Raw genomic sequence first — 20,403 nt, 5'->3', positions numbered from 1 at the left:
GATGTGTAACACAGAGCCGTGGCGTGAGAGAGAGCAGCCCCAGCCCTCGCCGCGTTTCTCATGCAAATCGATCCTTACGAGCCTGTGACACACGCAACACACACACACACACGCACATACACGCAACACACACACGCACACAGACGTCGTAAAAAAAAAGCCCTCCAGTACAATTACGTGGCCATCAAAGGCGTCTATTCGCATGTTTTGATTACTTTAGGGGGGGGAGTTGACGACCACAAACACTTCAGCTTCAAGACCAAATAAATCAGGAGTCTTACTTTACTACTCGTAACCTCGGAACTACTATAAAGGCAACCCATGCTTTTGCCGCGCTGTTGCCGTATACGTGTTGCCTACGCCGTTTGCGTGCGTTTCCCTATTCACCATCGCGCTGTGACGCCCCCATTCACCCAGTCAACGCGAAATCGAACACGAACAGCGCCGGCTGCGGCGTCGGGTCCCACGCACGACCGCAAGGTGCGACTGCGGCGCTTCCCCGGTGACGGGACGGTGTCAGCTGGTGCGGGGCGGGTGTGCTTGAGTTGTGTGATTGTCTTTTCACGCAACAGATAAGGTGGCGACCCGAGAGTCACGCCAGGGCCATTTTTAGGAGCGGTTTGAAAGGCGAGATCCCGCCTCAGGTGATGGATTAGCCCGGACGCACGGAGCGCTGGTGTAATGGCAGCTTGGCGTGCAGACGGAGGCGGAGCAGTGGAGCTTCCCTGTGAGACTGGGGGAAACGGATTGCCCTGGATGGTGCAAGGGCTTTTGTCCTGCCTCTCATTGTTTCAGATAATAGTAATAATACAATAAAACACCACGTCATGCGAATACTAGTAATAATAACATCGAATGTAAATATAAATGCTGTATGCATGGTTTCATCCACACAAAGGACAACTAATACAATCTAAAAATTGTTCACCGAAAACAGAATCATTATATTTTCACCCCAATTCATCACAATATAGCTATCCCTGCTGGCGTGTAAAATAATGTTAGCGTTTTTAAGGTAAGCCAGTGTGTGAAATCCCCTAAAGTAAATCGTATACTATGAGTATACTAGCACAGCTTTTATTTCTGCTACTAAGAGGAGCCACTATTTGGCGTAATGTCTATGCCGATGGTGACTCCTATTATTATTTAAAAAAGGAAAAGGCCCAGTGCAAAAAACAAACAATAGGTGGTCTGGGTATCGTCATCATTATTATGATGATGCATATTATTATTGTGAGCAATAATAATGTGGCTGTTTGCAAAAACAGTACGTGTAGATAATCACATTAGCGGGTGTGTTGGAGAGGGGCTCCCCGGGCACAGGCGCGCACAATGGCGGGCCGGTGCGGGCCGGTGCGGAGCGGAGCGGGGGGTGTGAAGCCTCGCTGCACGGCGCTCTGGTTTCAGCACTGCCGCCGAGTGGTGCAGGGGAGGGGGGAGGTGTGTTCGTGCTACCGCTTGTTTGCACGTTAGCCATAATCCCCCAAGCCCTCCCCTCCCTCGGCAGGATGGCCAGTTTACGTCGCACACTTCCACACGGCATAGCGTGCCGGATCCAGACTGCAGCCCCGCCGGGTGCACCGGGAGGCAGGCTGTGTTAAGCGCTGTGTTAAGCGCTGTGTTTTCGCCCGTTGAAATAAATGGCAGCAACGCACTAGGGATCGGGCAAAGCACTGGGTGGATTCATTAAGCATAAGCATGTCGTGCTTTCTTTGTATACTATTATTGTTAATAATAACACTGCTCTACATTTCTTAAGATCTTTACTATATAAATGTTTGTATGTATGTATACATTGAATTTGTAATGATTGATGCCTTATACTTCTCTGTATTTTTGCACTTTGCACTTATGTTGTAAGTCGCCCTGGATAAGGGCGTTTGCCAAGAAATAATAATAATAATAATAATAATAATAATAATAATGTATGTGTATGTGTGTATTATACATTGGTTAAACCTGTGCTGGATTACCACCTACCCTGCTGGTTTTTGTTCCAAATGAGCTCATAATTACTTAATTGAACACTTAATTGAAGTGATTTGATTACATTTCACTCTTTAAATTGTGTATAAAAAGTTGGTTCCTTAATCATTTCCTTATACAATGTTATACTTAAAACCCCTACTGTTAAAAAAACAAAAACAAACAAAAAACAAACAAACATGAAAAGGCTCACATGTAGGAAATTATTAGTCCAATTAAGCGTTCAATTAAGTAATTGAGAGTTCGGTTGGAACAAAACAACAGCAGGGTAGGGGTACCCTAGGACAGGTTTGAGAACCGCCGCTACAGCCTATTATAGTCACACTTATTTTGTGTAACTTGCAATAAAAGTAACCTAACTAGTTGCTCCAACACATAGCCTGTGTACTGGTTGTTAACGGGGGTGCAGCGCTGGGGTAGCGTGAGTTCACTACATTAAATGCGTTGCTGTGCGAGATGGACACCTGGCCTGCTTTGCGTGCAAACACGGTTAATCGTGAGAGACAAAGGTCAGTGGTTTGAGGATGTGTATTCTGCCTGTAGCACCCTTATGCTTTTTTTTTTTCTTCTTCTTCTATCATTACATTGCCTTCTTTTTTTTCCTGCAGGAAAGGCGGATAAATCGGCACGAAGGCAGCGTGTGGGAGCTGAAATCGGGCCCGGGTGAGTAAGGGCCGGGTCCGCACGACTCCTCTCCCATTGCCGGGGGCAGAGCACGACACGCACACGGCGCACCGCAATTCGCCCACATTCACACAATCTCCTGGGCGGACAGGGGAAATTAGACTATTCCGGACCGTCTCGGCTCAAATTAAACACACAGCACAGGTAACCTTTCTCCAGCCCCTCGGGACTGTCTGGACTTAATTTAAACGCACGTCTATAGGGCAGTAAAGTAAACAGGCTCCAGCCATCCGTATGTCAGGCGTCTGGAAAGCGAGGCGGGTCGGACAGCGACGTCAAGTTGCGCTTGCGTGCGTCTGCGTCACTCGTACGTGGTCCCCATGGCAACGCAGAAAGCGGGAGAGAGGGCCGCACGACTCCACACACGCCAGGAAGCGGCACTGAAGGCAGGGTGGTCGCCGTGTTCAGAAATAGAATTACACACTTTCCTTCTAGTTGTAGCTGTAAAGTACGTCAGTCATCAACCTGCAGTGTGGAAGCAGCGGATGACAGAGCGACCGGGGGTGAGAATTGAATGAATGAGTTGCTATTTTTTCCTCTCTGCCTCCCTCGCTTCCATCCCTGAATTACTAATGCTGCAGCAGAAGTTGGTCCCATAAGTGTCTGCTATTGCCAATGACAGCGTGGCTGCCGTTTTTTAATGAAAGCTGCCCAACTGGAGGAAGTGAAGTGTTACGTAATCAATCCGATACAGTTGGCACATTTAAAGGTCGTGTTTACATTTACGCACAGACCGCGCTGCAGCAGGTCATTGTAGATTATACAGTAAAAACCAATGCGCTTCAGAAATGTAAAATACTCAAAATCTCAGTTAGATAGGCTATAAAGCTACACTCTATACTGGAAATGCTAAAGATTATATTTCACTGTGCATTATAAAAACATTGCATCACCAGATCACTCTAGATTCATGCTTTTCTCAATTTGTCCTTTTCTAAGGTGCCTGATGTCAAATGAGATATGGAGAGACACACTCCAATTCACCCATTACCTGTGGAAATCCAGCAGGTACTGCATATGAATCGTACGGCATTTATACCCCTGTGCCCTTCATCCAAATAACATACTCTGGTGATTGCAGAGCCTTCTCTTATTGAATTAATTTCCAATGAACACGGTGAAAATGCCCAGTTTTCCTCCAATATATTTACGTCAGTGGTATAAATATATAACATGACCACCTGCAGCAGACCCAATATGATGGGCTTTTAGTGCAGGGTTTGAGTCTGCTCTGTTTGGTGCTTGTCATTGAGTTACAGGTATGGCACCGTCATGACAAGGCTGCACATTTGAAAATGGAGCGGCTCTGTGCCGGTTACCAGTACTTTATAGTTCATGCCATTTCTGCCATGAGAGAGACCTTGCTAAATTGTTTTTATTTCCCCAATCCATTATTTAAATGGCACTGGGATTGCCTTCAATACCAACCTTCTTGAGTTAAATGATGCTCTGAGATCCCTGAGGCAAGCTCTGAGCACTTGGATAAAATGGAGATGGGAACACAAGAGTTTTATGCACACAGCAATGGTTAAATGGGGGGACAGCACCCTTGGTCTAATGCCACCCTATCTCCTGGTTCACAAACACTTCTGAGTCATGTTATCCACCTAGATTGATCACACAATCCATTTAAACACTGCAAAATAATAGAACAACTGATTCCTCCTAAACTACAGATCTAAAACATTACATATTAAACAATAAAAACCATCCCCTCCTAATCAATGTTAGTTTATGTTTAATGTTGTAGCGTTAATGCCTTTTCTAAGTGTATGAAGGAAGACTGTGATTGCTTCCTGTTAAGATTTATTGCTAATGGGAGCAACTTTTGCTTGATTTCTTCCAGGAATGAACAGTGACATTAAATCTGTCAATGTACAACAGACATGACATGACATGATTGTCAGGTGGAGAGCTTTTGTTTCCTTTCCATACATAAATAATGGTGTATGAGAACCGATGTGTGATGCAATTCACCTGGAAAGACCTTTGAAATAATGGCAAAGCACCATGTACTGTATAGAGTCAGGATGATATTATGCAAGTCTTTAATTATATCAAAAAATATGCCTTCATCATATGTGCAGTCTGACCCTTGATTTTCTAGAGCAACACCAGGCAGCAGAATAAGAGCTACAAAACTGGATTTGGTATTCAGTTTTACATAAAGGTGGCAGCCTGCTGTAGTCAGAAATGATGAGTAAATTCACGTACACACTCACAAATCATTGGTCTGGATGCCTTTGTTTACCTTTACAGAGTTTTCACGATAACCAGGCATGTAGTGCTAAATACAACTTGCAAACAGCTGCAGTACAGCTTGTTACACTACCAGAACAATGGCCAGCCGACTGCGTTCTCTTCCCCTGCGTGAAACGGAAAATAATTTAAATGAATACGCACCCAACCGTTTTATTAAACCCCCTTACCCCACCCCCCACTAAATCCCTGAAGCAGTAGCAAGTTTTCTAACATGTGACGTGATGTGCCATGCCAAGAGGGGCAGATGAGCGTAATCACAGCATTTGGCTTATGGTTTGCTGAGCACAACGGGGGGTCCTTATCTCTGCAAAAATTTAGAAGGCCGCAGTCACGAATGGCACAAAAAAAAATAAAAGTGAGGATATTCAAATCTCTTCAGTTTTAATCCCATCTTAAACATTTGCGTGCTGAGCTGGGCTGCAGAGATGTTTAAGTGGCCTTTGATGGTAGAAAACAAGTGTGACTGGGGAGGACTCTTGTTTTTTGCTTATGTCTTTGTTGCCCTAATTTCTTAGATGATTAAAACATTAAGACCATTTCATAGAACAGTTAAAACAATCCTTCTGACAGCCACCAGTTTTAGAGAGGCCAACTATGAAATCTTTAACCAGATGTTAATAAGGGAAGCTGGGAATGTAGCTGCTGCATCGATACTACACAATGTTTACTTGGGAAAACATGCGATCTTACACAATTTATTTACCATCTGCTGTATTTGTTATCTTTTACCCTTCTCTGCAACATCTTTGACTGTAGATAGTGCCCCTGCTGAAACAATCACTGGCACATCTGGTTTGTGGTATCTTGGCAAAAACATTCTGCAGTCAATTAAAAAAACATTTCCATGATGAATTTGATCTTAATTTAAATTTTAGCATAAAGACTGATATCTAGAATATTTTGTTTTTATTACAAAATAAAACCCCTTACCCCTTGTTAGGAAACACAGTTACTTAATGAGACAGGAACACTATTAGCTTTTTCGATTAGAGGTTAATGGGGTCAAAAGGTCTTGTAATCCATATTATTCATGTACATTTTTTTTATAGCTGTGGAGTTTACACCACATTCGTTTAGCAATGTCTTTGTTGATATGTGACTTCAGGATGGTATTGTTTACAACATTTTCAGATTTGTACACTTAATCATAATCCAGCAGCAATCTCAGAGCATGGCTAGAAAGATGCATCTGACTCTCTAGGAAGTAATAGCAAACTTTTATACATCATGCAAGGAAAAGCGCAGTGCCTCAAGGGGATAATGCCTTCCTCTTAATCCTATACTTTTCCTTTAGAAGTTTTCAGTTTGAATCTTAACTGCTTCTGTCAGTTCGTGGGGATCCTGGTTGTGTGTGTGCTAGTGCTGCGAGACATGGCAGAGGGCCACTGTTCTCCGAGGTAGGATTAGCCGTTCCCTGAAGGGATGGAGCATGAAGGGGAAAAAATCAAAATTATTTCAGATTGTGTCCTTGGTAAGACTTGGTTATGAAAGGGCTAGGGTGACCCCAGGCTCAACTTTTTATTTTTGCAATCAGAAACAAAGACAGTATAACTACATGAGAGACATTCTTTCTTTGATAATATGGTACTCAACCTTTTGTTTCTTGTTGGTTTGCTAAAAATTCTGCCATGTGATTTCCTATATCAACATAATATATACAGGGGAGATATATTCGTGTGTTTTACACTTGCCACAACACAGGAAACAAAATGCAAGGTGGCAAAAGATTTCCATCTCCAAGTTTACATGTGGGCATAGTTGTACCCCCCAGCTTTGAATTCTGCAAATAAATAACTTTAGTCACACTGCAACCTTGGTCGTAATTGTGACTGTAGCTGTTTCCAATTATTGAATCTGACTACCTCATGATTTTAGAAGCATCTTGAACATTGGGGAGCTGCTCAGATACAGGAATCATTGTTGAAACATATAGTACTACATATATATATATATATATATATATTTTTTTTTTTTCTTTTGCATTTGGTTGTGTATTGCAGTGGTCTCAACTCAGGGGGAGGCTATAATGTTTTGGGCAACATTTAAAAAAAAAATTACACACCCCCAATCATGAAACGGAAAAGGGAAATTGCAGTGGCTGTCAGATTACTGTTGAAAGGATACTTGTTAGGAGCAGCTCTCCGATCTGTTTATGAATGTTGCACTACAGGTTTAAAATTGTAGTAGGCCAACCGAAAAAGCACTGCCTTCACCATGCCATGTCCAATAAGATCCTTGTGACAATTTTTATTTATTCATCAGTGCACAGAATTGAACAAATATATATAAATACCAGTGTATAAAATGTTTTAAATTATATTTGTTTTAGCTCATCATTTCAGTAGAATGACTTTACCTGGGTGCTTCCCATCATCCAAAAATTGTCTTAATTAATCATGGTGTATAAACCTGTAACATTCATATTTGTGCTTCACATTAATCTAATTTTAAGCTTGCTCTGATCAATTTATAGGGGGCATCCCTCCAGTTCTCATAAAGCATTTTTTTTCCCCGTCTGATTTACGTATTGATTTTTAGATGGATCGTAATGAGACCATTTGTAAGTACTGTGGAGTCAGCTACCTGATACATCATGAATTCAAGCTGATGGAAGAGAAAGTGAAAACGATGGAGGCAGAGATGGCATTGTACCGGGGCAGTGTGGAGAGAGAAAAGCGACTCCAGGAGGATTTACAAGGGATGAGCACTCAGCTAGAGCAGCTAAAGGCTGTGTGGGAGCAACAGTCTGAGAGGTTAGAACATGCTCCTTTATTATTTATTTATTTATTTATTTACAATACCCTTCTTGTGTACAAAAGATCATTTCCAGAACAATTCATCATAATTAAGTTGTACTACATGAGGTAAATTGTGTATGCTTTAATTAATGCTGTTTATATTTAAAAGATAATTGTGTGTTCAGGTATAAGTATATCCATCCATCAGCCTTTATCAATCCACTGCTGGATGAGGCCTACCCATAGGGGATTGCCAGAACTCGCCACGCTGGCCAGATGGGTTGCCAAGTACTACATGCACACATGCACACAAATACAACACAATTTAGAGTAGACAATCTATATAAGCAATATGTTTTTGGGATGTGGGAGGAAACCAGAGGACCTAGAGACCCTGGAAAAATGATGACCAATACAATTATTGCAATAATGCATTTGAGGTATACATCACATTTACCTTAAGGTTCACATTGTGAACTTTATGTGGCTCATGAGCAGTGTATCGGCTCTAAATAGAGTTTAGGGACATCACGTGATCAAAAATAAATAAATAAAACGTAGTTTGTATATCAAAGAATTAATCTGCAGTCTAACTCTCATTGCATGACAATAACATCAACAAAAATAACAGAAACAAAATGTATTTGACAGACCCAACAGGCACTTACATGCAAAAACAACATTATCGTGAATATGAGTATCTCAAGGGACACCAGCTCCGCAAAGACTGGCGTGAAAAGAAAAAGCTTATCTTCCGTTTCCATTGTGGGAAGCTCTTTAGTGTCTGTTGTTCTGTATCCTGTTATATTGGCAGGCAGGCATTTCTGAATGCATGTTTTTCCAATAACCCACCTCACCCACACGCATTCTAAGGTCACATTATTTCACACTCACCTCAGCTGTAGATGGGGATTCTGGAAAATGACACATACCGTGACCGAAATGATTACTCTTAAAAGCAGATGAGTTCATTCAAATGGGTTACTTCCGCAGATTGTGCAGAATGAATGCATTATGTTTCCAAGTTACTTGTTTTCAGTAAAATAAGTCATGCCATACAACATGCCAAAAAGCAATGCAATACCGTTGTTTGGAGGTTAATAACGGTGTAATTACGTCCCTAATCTTATGTAAGACAGTCTCTGATGAGGCTGCTGGTACTGACCAAGACCCAGTCTATGTAAGGGTGTTTGTTAGATGAGCAGTCCTCAGACTGTTGTTGCTAATGAGTGAACTGGGAAGATTTTCCAACCCTGGGGTTAGGGCCTACAATTAAATTGTGACTCGCCTCAAAATATATTGGATAAGTTACGACAAATGTTGTTCAAAATTATAGCTTTTTAATGGTGTCAAATACACTCACCTAAAGGATTATTAGGAACACCATACTGATACTGTGTTTGTCCCCCTTTCGCCTTCAGAACTGCCTTAATTCTACGTGGCATTGATTCAACAAGTTGCTGAAAGCATTCTTTAGAAATGTTGGCCCATATTGATAGGATAGCATCTTGCAGTTGATGGAGATTTGTGGGATGCACATCCAGGGCACGAAGCTCCCGTTCCACCACATCCCAAAGATTCTCTATTGGGTTGAGATCTGGTGACTGTGGGGGCCAGTTTAGTACAGTGAACTCATTGTCATGTTCAAGAAACCAATTTGAAATGATTCGACCTTTGTGACATGGTGCATTATCCTGCTGGAAGTAGCCATCAGAGGATGGGTACATGGTGGTCATAAAGGGATGGACATGGTCAGAAACAATGCTCAGGTAGGCCGTGGCATTTAAACGATGCCCAATTGGCACTAAGGGGCCTAAAGTGTGCCAAGAAAACATCCCCCACACCATTACACCACCACCACCAGCCTGCACAGTGGTAACAAGGCATGATGGATCCATGTTCTCATTCTGTTTACGCCAAATTCTGACTCTACCATCTGAATGTCTCAACAGAAATCGAGACTCATCAGACCAGGCAACATTTTTCCAGTCTTCAACTGTCCAATTTTGGTGAGCTTGTGCAAATTGTAGCCTCTTTTTCCTATTTGTAGTGGAGATGAGTGGTACCCGGTGGGGTCTTCTGCTGTTGTAGCCCATCCGCCTCAAGGTTGTACGTGTTGTGGCTTCACAAATGCTTTGCTGCATACCTCGGTTGTAACGAGTGGTTATTTCAGTCAAAGTTGCTCTTCTATCAGCTTGAATCAGTCGGCCCATTCTCCTCTGACCTCTAGCATCAACAAGGCATTTTCGCCCACAGGACTGCCGCATACTGGATGTTTTTCCCTTTTCACACCATTCTTTGTAAACCCTAGAAATGGTTGTGCGTGAAAATCCCAGTAACTGAGCAGATTGTGAAATACTCAGACCGGCCCGTCTGGCACCAACAACCATGCCACGCTCAATTGCTTAAATCACCTTTCTTTCCCATTCAGTTTGGAGTTCAGGAGATTGTCTTGACCAGGACCACACCCCTAAATGCATTGAAGCAACTGCCATGTGATTGGTTGGTTAGATAATTGCATTAATGAGAAATTGAACAGGTGTTCCTAATAATCCTTTAGGTGAGTGTATATCTCTCCAAACATGTTTAACATTTGCAAAAATGTTAATTACTAGCACTGTGGACTTGCTTGCTTGCTACTAATAACAATTAAACAACTATTGGATTAATCCTAACAATTAAGATCAGTTGCATTTTTCCGAACTGTCTTTCTCTCACTGCATTGGACTGATTTAAAATGCTTTTTAATTCTCTGTAGCCTGTCCATATTTTGTGTTATAATTCACACAATAGGACACTAAATTAATTTGTGTATTTTAGTATTATATGCAATTAAATGGCAAATAGCATGCCTCGGCCTGGCCTTTAATTAGTCTGGAGATGTTTCCCAAGTGTCTGACCGGCTGGGAACACAGACAGCAACCCCACAGCATTCTCACTGCAGATAATCAATCCTTGCCCAGGATACAGTACTCCAGTCCTGCTGTCACTGGAAGGGTGGGACAGCTTAAAAAAAAAAAAAAAAAAAAAGGCGCAGATTTTACAGTTGCAAACCAGTATGGCTAGAAGATTTGCCTACAGCAGCTTTGGTCTCACACTGAACATTTCAAATGAGCTATGTCTGAGGAAAAAAAGAAAAACGGAACCAAATGAGGTCATTGGTGGTGGTGGTGGCATCTTCAGATAAGGTGTCTAAACTTCTCATCTGTAGGTTTCAGCTTTCGGTCCTGTTCTGTGAATCATGAGAGTCAGAAGAGACTCGGAGGAACAGGAAGTTGATAAGAAGGTTCTGTGGTGGTTTTCATATCCCGTATCTCTTTGTACAAATGGGTGGGAAACTTCTCAACTGCTGCCTCTGCTGTAGCTGCCAACCAAAATAGTAAAACCAGTGCAGATGAAAAATAAAAAGTGCTTTGAAGAAGGCTGTCACATTGCAGGGCAATCACTCCATGTAACAACACCAACCATCGTTAATAGGAGATGCTCTGTGCAAGTTTATTTCAGCTGAAGTTTTTAGTAGCGTAATCACAGGAGATTAGTTTATTATAGTTTTATTTTCCAGTTTCTTTTAAACTCCACAATTGTAATACAATAAAAAGTAGAAACCTTGTAATTTCTATAAAAGCAGAGAGATTCCCAGGAGGGTGTTTCCAGGAAGTGTCGCTTCACATGATATTTGCATACAGCATTCAAAACTGTAATTAACAACATACATATAAACACATGTCAGATTTGTACAAAGAATGATGCTTGCCTGGAGAATAAACAGTATTGGGAATTCGTTATTTTTTTACCACCAAGTAAAACATCCATGACATCAAGTAGGCTCTATAAATCCATCTCCCCAAAGTCTCTTGTGGTATCTCTGTACTGACTGGTTTGTGACTTTTCCAGTTTCAAGTTTCACTTCTTATGTAGTGTTGCAAGTCCATTGCAAACCTGCCATTCTTCTCTGTAATACTCCCTGTGAAGGGGGCATTGACCTGCTTCCTGTTTACCAGCTGCATACTCTAAAGACAGACATGTACTAAGCATGCTGACTTTGATTAAAAATACAGAGAAACAAAACTGACTGTTCAGTTCAATTCAGTTCCTTGTAGTAAGTTTTTACTTCCTTACTTTTGTTATAGCACAGTTTCTAAATGGTTCTCTTGGATATGACTCAAGAAGCAGAATTAATTAGTTCCTCAGACTATGACATCACATTTATCATCTCATAGACATCTAGTTAAGAAAAAAAAAAAAAAAAAAAAAAAAGGTGAGCAAACCCGGTTCCCTTTTTTAGGTTGTACACTTAACTTATTAAAGTACCACTTTGATAAATACCTGAGAAGCACTTTTTGGAGTTTCATTTCAAAAGGGAGCATTTAAAACTAAAATAAATGTCAACATGACGTCTTTTACTAGTCTGTAGTGTAGCTGTTGTGGAGGTGAGGCAGACCATAAGAATGTAGGCTAGGTATGCTCTAATTTGCACCTTCGACATTTGTTTCCAGAGACTATATAATTTAATTGTAGACACGTTTTTATGTAGGATTTTTAAATGCTTGAATTTGTTTTCTTTATACAAGACAAATTTAAAAGCATACAATGATTAATGCTTTCTTCTGCTCAAAATAATACAATCTGGAGGAATTCAAGGTCACTCATTATGCTACAACGAGTCGGGTTCTTGTGCAAACGCAGCAATGTTGAACTTAATTGTACTAGGAAATGTCCATGTCCATGAACATGGCACTCATCTAAATATATATGTGGGGGAGGCAGGCTCAAAATGATGTTTTTAGTGTAACTTAATTTTGTTATAGAAGTGGGTGAAGGAGGTAACTGAATTGATGTGTGTTGATTGTTGTTTTGAAAGGAGAGTTGTTGGAGTGGAAAGGAACTTGAGTGACCCAAGTCAGAAATGGAGACATGGTTGCCTAATATGTGCCAGTCAGATGTGTCACAGCTGAGCAGTCTTCCCAGTATCTGTCATAACAATACTGGTGTAGGCCTCATTTCCTGCTCTTTTTACATTGAAGAATAGTCATTATCAAACTTACGATTATTATCCACACACGCATGTTAGTTGCTGTGTACAACAATAATTATTTTGAAAAAGAGTAACTGAAAAATGTATTTTTTAAACAAAATGTGTGTAGTTACTGTTTTGTATAACTCTACAACTCACACATCACACACACACACAAACACAGTTCCATACAAAACATTTGAAAATCATTAAGCAACACTTTTGAAAAGGAAGTCATATTTTTGGTGATTATTTTGGTCTCCTTTTGTTACCTCTAGCAACCACACAAACAATAGTTCATAGAAATATTCGTGCTTTAACAACCCACGCTGACTTGGCAATCATGTGTTCATATTTTATTAAATAAAGAGGCCAGCTTTTATAATAATGCTGTACAGCATGTTATTTCATATAGATGGCATTCAATAGCACACACTGTGCCTTCAGAGGAAATAATAGCTATAATGAATATAGCACATGCTCCATCATATCAGCCTAGCTAAAGATGGACACAAAACATTTTATCTCTGAGGATTTTTTAGTGCACCTGCACTTTCCGGAAAGTTAATCTTCCTGTTAATCCACAATCTTTTCAAAATCTAAACAGCAGCTGGCATTTTATTGTTTGCATTTTAAGTCATCCTCTGCTCTATAAACTGAGAAGAAGTTGGAAACTGAGCTTTGCCTATCGTTGACCTGAAACTCACTCCAATCCTTTTGATTGAACTGGGCATTACTGTTTGAAAGGAATTAGCTTACACATTAAAGTAGTAATAGTAAAGCCTACTAAACTAGGAATAAGTTAAGGTTAAGGTCTTGGAACATTTTACTGTTAAAATTGTAAACATCCTGATTTGTAAATCATTATGAGTTTTCATTAAACATACTGCAAATCTCCTAGGCAGGGCCAGAAGACTTTGTGATTCTGTGGTATTAGAGAAAGGCTTACTGGCTAGAATTCCCTTGACTTTCAAGATAATTATTTTTCCAAACTGACTATCATTTGTGACAAGTTCACAACTTTCCATTAAGAAAACAACAATGTCCAGCTGTCAATACAATATTTATTTATAGCAGAAATGAAAATTACCAACAAGATTTTCAAAATTCCAGACCCAATTACACTGCATTTTAGTGATACTACATATGCAAAGGATACTCATTTGTAAAGGATATACGATGCTATAAATACAATTTTTCACACTACATGCTTTGGGCAAACAATGAAGTTTGCATCAATTTGAATTCAAATGGCAGTATCACTGGAATACATATATTTAGTTTGTATTGTATTTAGTTTATTTGTTTGGTTACCAAGAGGGATGCCATAGTGATGATGTATTCATGTAATACACAAAGCTGTGTTCAAGAACAAACCAGATTCAGCAGTTTCTCATTTGGAAATCTGCTTCTGTTCACACAAAATGTCTGTTTTTGGTCATGTGTTTAGTTTAGTAGAATTAGCAGTGAAGAAAAATAGTTGGAGAAGTTTGCCTTTCCAGAAAAGCCATTTTAAATAAAAGTAGATTGGAAAAGCACAGTAGTAAAACTTAAAAGAAACACCACAGGGCTACAGATTGTTTTGTTCTGCTGTGTGTGAAAAAGAACAATCTTCATACCATTTTCTCAAGAGGTTACAAATTGCTACTATGCATTTTATGTGCTGGTATAAACATACAAGGAATATCGAAGATCAAAAGCCAATTTAGGTCCTTTAATTAATTTTTCTGTGGCGCTGTAAACAAACAAACTTTCATTAATATAGACTTTGGAAACTAAACCCCCCATAATAATGTATAATATGGGAATTCTTAGTCACAGGCTGCTGATGAAATGTTTTGCTTCATGCTGAACATGAACACAAATGACAGACTAAACAAAACAATGATCCACCATAGATATAGCTCAATGTAATGATATTTAAGTCTAGTGGATAGCTTGCATGTCTGGGGAGACTCCAATGTATTATGTCTGTCAGACTTAAATATAGCTTCTAAAAACAACTGTACTTTTAGATGCCTTAGCTAATGTAATGTAACGCAGTAATTGTGATTCGCAATAAATTAAAATTACCTTGTCCTTCACTGAAGGATGAGCTAGTAGTATTAACATCCCCCAGACATCCTTTTTGCACCCCGCTCTGCACCTCATCTTATCTGGATTTGCAGTCCTTTGGGGGCAGATGGCAAATCAGTGGGTGGTCAGACTGTGATCAGATTGTTAATTTCTGAAATGTTCAATGATGTACATCAGGCTGTTGGTATTTACCATGTTTAGATATTGCTCATTGTATTATTAATAATATTATAATTGTTTTGTAAATATATATATATTTTTTTCTTTTACTGTTTTGTTGCTAGTGGTGTTTTTATTGTTTCTTTATCTCAGGAGAGCTCTTTGCTATTTTCCATGGGTAGAGATTGTGACTTTTCTACAAGTTCTGAACTTGTTTTTATTTTTTCAGCAACGGAAACTGTTTCTGAAGATTGCATTTATGTAATTGATTTTGTGTTTTGATAATCCAGCACATCCAGGATGATTGCACATTCACATTCATTGAGAAACGCTAAACTGTTTTCTAGGATTCTTGAAGGGTCATCATAATAATGTAGTCCTTTGAACAGTAAATGCTATGTGATTATGTAATTATGGTCAATGTATAATGTTAAGGAAATTATCCTTTTTTTTTTATTTTACTTTATAGTACAGATTTTTTTTTTTTTTTTTTTTGGCACTAACAAACCCTAACTATAAAAGTGTTCAAAACTTTATATGATCTTGTCCTGTCGAGTGTGTTTATTGTGTACCCATTAATCATCAGTAAGGCTAAACACCCAATAAGACGCACTAATCTACATAATTAATTTAGAAGAAAATATGTAATATACATGCTACACAATTACAATAGTTTAATATTTGTGCAGTGTGTTTCAAGTGAAGTGGACATTGGCAATGCATTTGAATAAAACAGGATATCGAATTTAATTTCCAGATAAGTCTCTAGATGTTGGTTGTGGACACGTGCCAGTTAATTACAATTAGTTTTGCACTACAAAGCAGCATATATTGAGTTTTAATCCAGTGGTTCTGTACTGTTTGATTTGGTATAATGCTGTTGCTGTGACAAAACGTTCTAGCTGCCCGCAATCAGTTTAGTAGGTCACAAGCTGTTTGGTGTAATACAGTACGATAAATACCGCAGTCGTAATTCATGCAAAACTGCCTTGTATTGTTGGGATCGTTTTTATGCAATTCTGTGTCAAGGCAAAGTAGTACTAATAATAATCATAATATTTATTATAATTATTATTGAATTTATAAAGTGCCTTTGAACACAAACCTGGGAATAAAACCTTATTACTGCATTGCAATTTCATGATAAAATACCTATTACAGATCATTCCTCCTCCATTCCCAAGCACTGAACATGTGTGTTATCAGTAGTATCTTTTTTGTTAATTTGGCTTTTGCGGTATGTGATTTATACAGTTTCCTTTATTATTATAATGCATTTATGTTGTTGAATGTTGGTCACCAGTTAAAATAATAATGTTTTATAGACTAATGTGTTAAGAGTGTAGAGTTATAACCATCTTATTTCTTAATATGATAATAAGAGTAGAAGTAGACATGAAATAAAACAACAGATCCCCCAAATTACCATAGTCTAAATTGTCACTGTATAGTTCAATCCTATAAATAATTTTTAAAATTATTTTTAAGGGCCTTTTCCAGACAGTGCTGAATATATTCCTTTCACATGCACTCTGATTCAGCATGTGAAAATAAGACTGCAGTTCTGTGATTCAAATGTTTGATTTTACCACACGGAATAAGTGTCAGGGTTTCCAACATCCTGTTTTGGCTTCTGCTAGCTCTGGAGAAAGAAAAAATAAAATGGGTAAAATAAAAAAGCATTAATGCCATCCTATCACTGTTTTCAATTGCCTGATCATTTATGGCCTCACACTATGGCAAAATAGGAGATTTTGTTTCTTGGATTAGTTGCAGTGCTCATTTTCTCATTTCAGGTTTCACCCTAAGCATAAATCCTAATATCCTATATTACCTTTCAGCAAAATGTGTTTATCTGTGTTCAGTAAAACATTAATTTCCCCTGGTCAGAAAGCAGTGCTAAAGTATTTTACACAGTGTCAGAAAGCAATATAATATCCATCAGAGAAGTGTAATTCGGCCTCAAGATCCCATTAGTGCACAGCCTGTGTATAATGGTCTTTATGTTCCAGGGTGTTATGTTCTTTTAACTGTCCTATTTCTCTATAAATATACATCTTGAATCACTCGGAAGAAGCTTATATCATTATTGCCAAGTTAATTTTCATTTTTACTAGCAAGACATTCCTTTCTTTCTTTATGAAACTTCAGAGACCCCAAAACGTATTGTCTGCCTATTTTAAAATGACACAAGTTGCTGTTAAATCATGATACATTAAGTATTTATTGCTTCTGAGATTCCTATTCTCTTCCTCTCATTGTCGCTCACTTTTTTTTTTACAGTCTGAAAGTCCTTGGCCTGAAATTGGCAGAGAAACAAACGCAACTGGAGACTCTGACCACTGATATGAGCATCACTGAGAGAGAGCTGGGAGAAGCAGTGATCCGATGCCAAACATTCAGGTAAGGAAATGAGAAAACAATACACTGACAGCATCGAGCGAGAGCCAAATGAAAAAAGCAGCGCTGTGATTTGATCCTGTGAGGCTGGATGGCGTGATGTATTAACAGCATTCGGTGCTCACAATAAAAATTAAAAGACGGCACGACAGGAAAGAGGCCGCAGATGTGAAACAACTGTTTGGAGTCCTTGGAAAAAAGAAGGGAGATGAAAAAAGAAAAGAAAGCGGAAAAGACTTACTGACGGCAGATCCAGTATGCCTGTAGAGGTTACTGTATGTCTAGGAAAAAGGAAGCTCAAGAATGTGTGATAATTTGCTGAAAGTTAGTTGCAAAGAGGTGAAATGAAATGAGAAATGACTTTCATATTCTTAATGTTTTCAGCTTTGTCTGTCTTTTAACAGGCTTCACAGTTTGGCTAGATGCTTTCTAAAAAGCCTCGGCCTCGCCTCAGTCTCTGATTGAAACTGCAACTCTTTCAGTTTACGTGGGGCAAAGTTCTGTTTAATATGATTGTTCATATGCTATTTTCAAATTTCAAGAACAAATAGCCGGGGTAGAAATGAATAGGTTATACATTAAAACATGCTTTTAATATAAACTAGCAAATTGTAAGTCTAATGTGTTCATGTCCAATCTGTCAGCCTGCCTTTGGGTTGTGGAGCGCAGGACAGCTCCGAGTCCCATCAGACAGACAGCCCCCGGAAGATAAAACTTGAAAGGGATTGCATTCGACTTGTAACTTTATATGTATAAAAAAAAAAAAAAAAAAATGGGGGAGAACAATGAATAGAAGAACTAGTTAGTTCAACAGCTGAATAACATGTGGTGACGTACAATTCTGTATAAGCATAGCCATTTGAAATTTTCCTGAAATCTATTTAATAATGTCAAATACTGTAGTCTGCAGGCTGTTTTCACAAAACATTTATTTTCACATTAGGTTGGGCACTCCAAAAAAAAAAAAAACATTTGTCTCCCTATGTTTCACTCATGAACATCAGGAAGGGTTAAACTAAAACAACAGTGTCAGAAAATGGCACAAACACAGTGGTTTGCGGATTTTGTGATTAAACACGTGAAGTAATGCGATGCAATACAGTACCTTATTCCTGGTGGCAAGGGAGTTAGGAGATGGCGATGGATGAAAGAACTGGGCTTCGTGAACATTGAGGTGCCTTGTATCGGAGACTGCTGTTCTGAGGGATTAACTATGCCTTGGCAGGCACGCAGGGCACACTGGACAGTGAGTTCGGAGACTGAATTGTTCAATTATATCTTCTGACTCATGGAATGTCTATCTAGACAGTGTAGTACCCCTTGGGTTAAAATCTGCTGTGAGATTTCATCTTGGCACACAACTCCATTTGTGCTAAGAGACAGGGTTACCTTGTCCCCAAATACATTTCTGTTGCTGTAGATTAATATGATTGATTATGTCAAAACTATTCGCAATAAATGTATTGCAGTGTACCTTATCGCCTCCAGGATCACCCAGTATTGTTATTACCGAATTCTTTTCTTGGTTCAGAATCCTGTTGACAGATGCGCTTGATTTTTAGTCCCAGTTTCTGTGTCAGATTGGTGATTTATGTAGCCTGACATTAAAAACAGGCTTTCGTAAATATACCATCTTATTTACATCCTTGCCTTGTGGGTTATACTTAAATCACTTGACTGTTTAAAGCTCTGTAAAATCTACCTCCGAGCACTTCTATGATACTACTTTGCTTGCATAAATTTCCTCAGCTTTTGAAAAATAATCATTTAAGCAATGCTTGAAGTGTATTATATTGTATGTTTATTAGTTTATGTGGAGGGATCAACAACATTGAATGTGGCCGGTATGCTCAGTATTTGCTGGGCATTCTTGAAAACAATATGAACGAAAGTAATTTGTATATAAATTATAACCTGGTTTATTGGGTTTTGCGTTAATCAAGGGGCTACATTCTTTTTCAAAGTTTATGTGGTAAAAATAGAAAATTCAATTTGAGGAATTAGGTATATACATTACTATGTATATACATAAATAAGAAACTGTTATTCTTATTGACAAGGAACCTTTTTTATAATGGTAATTATTATTATTATAATGGTTGCAATGATTGCAATCAAGTGGTAAAATTGACCACGTTTACTCAGTTAAGAATGCTTGTGTGCTTTTATCATTGAATATATGACAGTCAAGGTATAAATGAAAAATGCAATCATTTAGTCTCTCAGTAAATTTAATATCGAGCATTCTCTTTGTGCTAGTATTTGTCGTTTTCCCTTTTCCTGCGTGCACATGCTTTTTGATGTTTGTTTAAAGGCTTGATTACAGGCTAAGACGAGAAGAAATGCAAAATGTTTTTATTTGTTTCTTCTTGTTAGAAATTATTTTTCCTTGTATGTCCCACATGAATGTTGAGGTAGAGATGAAAATGCCGTCTGTTATTCAGCAGACATTTTCATCTTATTTGGCTTAACTCTGTATGGTTGTTTACCCTGGAGCGATCTATGAGAAATGTGCTAGAATCAACCGAAAAATGGATTAGCTGTGATGGGAACAGTAATTGGTATCATGCTCAGTGCATTGGTACGTCTGGTTTTATTTTCATTGCACATTCCTAATGAGATGAAAATGTATTTTGTGCAGTTTACTGCTTACATTCATCTGCACACTGTTATTGTTTTTTACCATAATGCTCTAAGGCAGATTGTATTTTACATTATATTTCTGGTTACCATAGTTTCTCCCTTATTTATAGTGAAAACACTGAAAATGTTTGTTGACTAGACTATCTTTTTCAGCCTAAGCTTTTTTTTTTTTTTTTTTTCTGGGGGACAATTAACATTTTTTTCAGCATTTTTTCATGTATTTATGCTAAGTTTATTTTCAGTGAGATAAGCTTCTCTGGTTTTGTGTTGCTGATTTTATCGGAAAGACAGGTAAGCAAGTCACGGTTTGAAGCCATCCTTCACAAAGAAGCCACAGAAATCTCTTTTAATGTATGAAGTGTAACACTTCTGTGTAGGATAATCAGAAATCCGCTAAATAATCTGACATCTGATATTGTTTTAAATGGAATCCTACTGCAT

The 20,403-nt window shown here is 38.7% G+C and overlaps 1 protein-coding gene across 4 annotated transcripts in view; it reads left to right on the top strand.

The window, feature by feature from the left end:
• Positions 1-2,277: 2,277 nt before the first annotated feature.
• Positions 2,278-20,403, top strand: part of lekr1 (Leucine-, glutamate- and lysine-rich protein 1) — a 45,260-nt gene continuing 27,134 nt past the window's right edge. The window contains exons 1-4 of one of the 4 annotated variants that reach the window (XM_066709427.1): positions 2,278-2,495; positions 2,595-2,649; positions 3,610-3,678; positions 17,203-17,322. In XM_066709427.1, coding sequence (XP_066565524.1) covers positions 2,426-2,495; positions 2,595-2,649; positions 3,610-3,678; positions 17,203-17,322 — 314 coding nt within the window. In that variant the 5' untranslated portion in view covers positions 2,278-2,425. Of the gene's footprint in view, positions 2,496-2,592; positions 2,650-3,004; positions 3,174-3,609; positions 3,679-7,470; positions 7,686-17,202; positions 17,323-20,403 lie in introns of those variants that run through there. The other 3 variants (XM_066709426.1, XM_066709425.1, XM_066709428.1) reach the window with 3 other exon arrangements.

This window comes from Amia ocellicauda, chromosome 7, assembly GCF_036373705.1.
Source record: "Amia ocellicauda isolate fAmiCal2 chromosome 7, fAmiCal2.hap1, whole genome shotgun sequence".
Classification (NCBI taxonomy): domain Eukaryota; kingdom Metazoa; phylum Chordata; class Actinopteri; order Amiiformes; family Amiidae; genus Amia; species Amia ocellicauda.
This window is presented reverse-complemented; position numbering and strand designations above follow the sequence as displayed.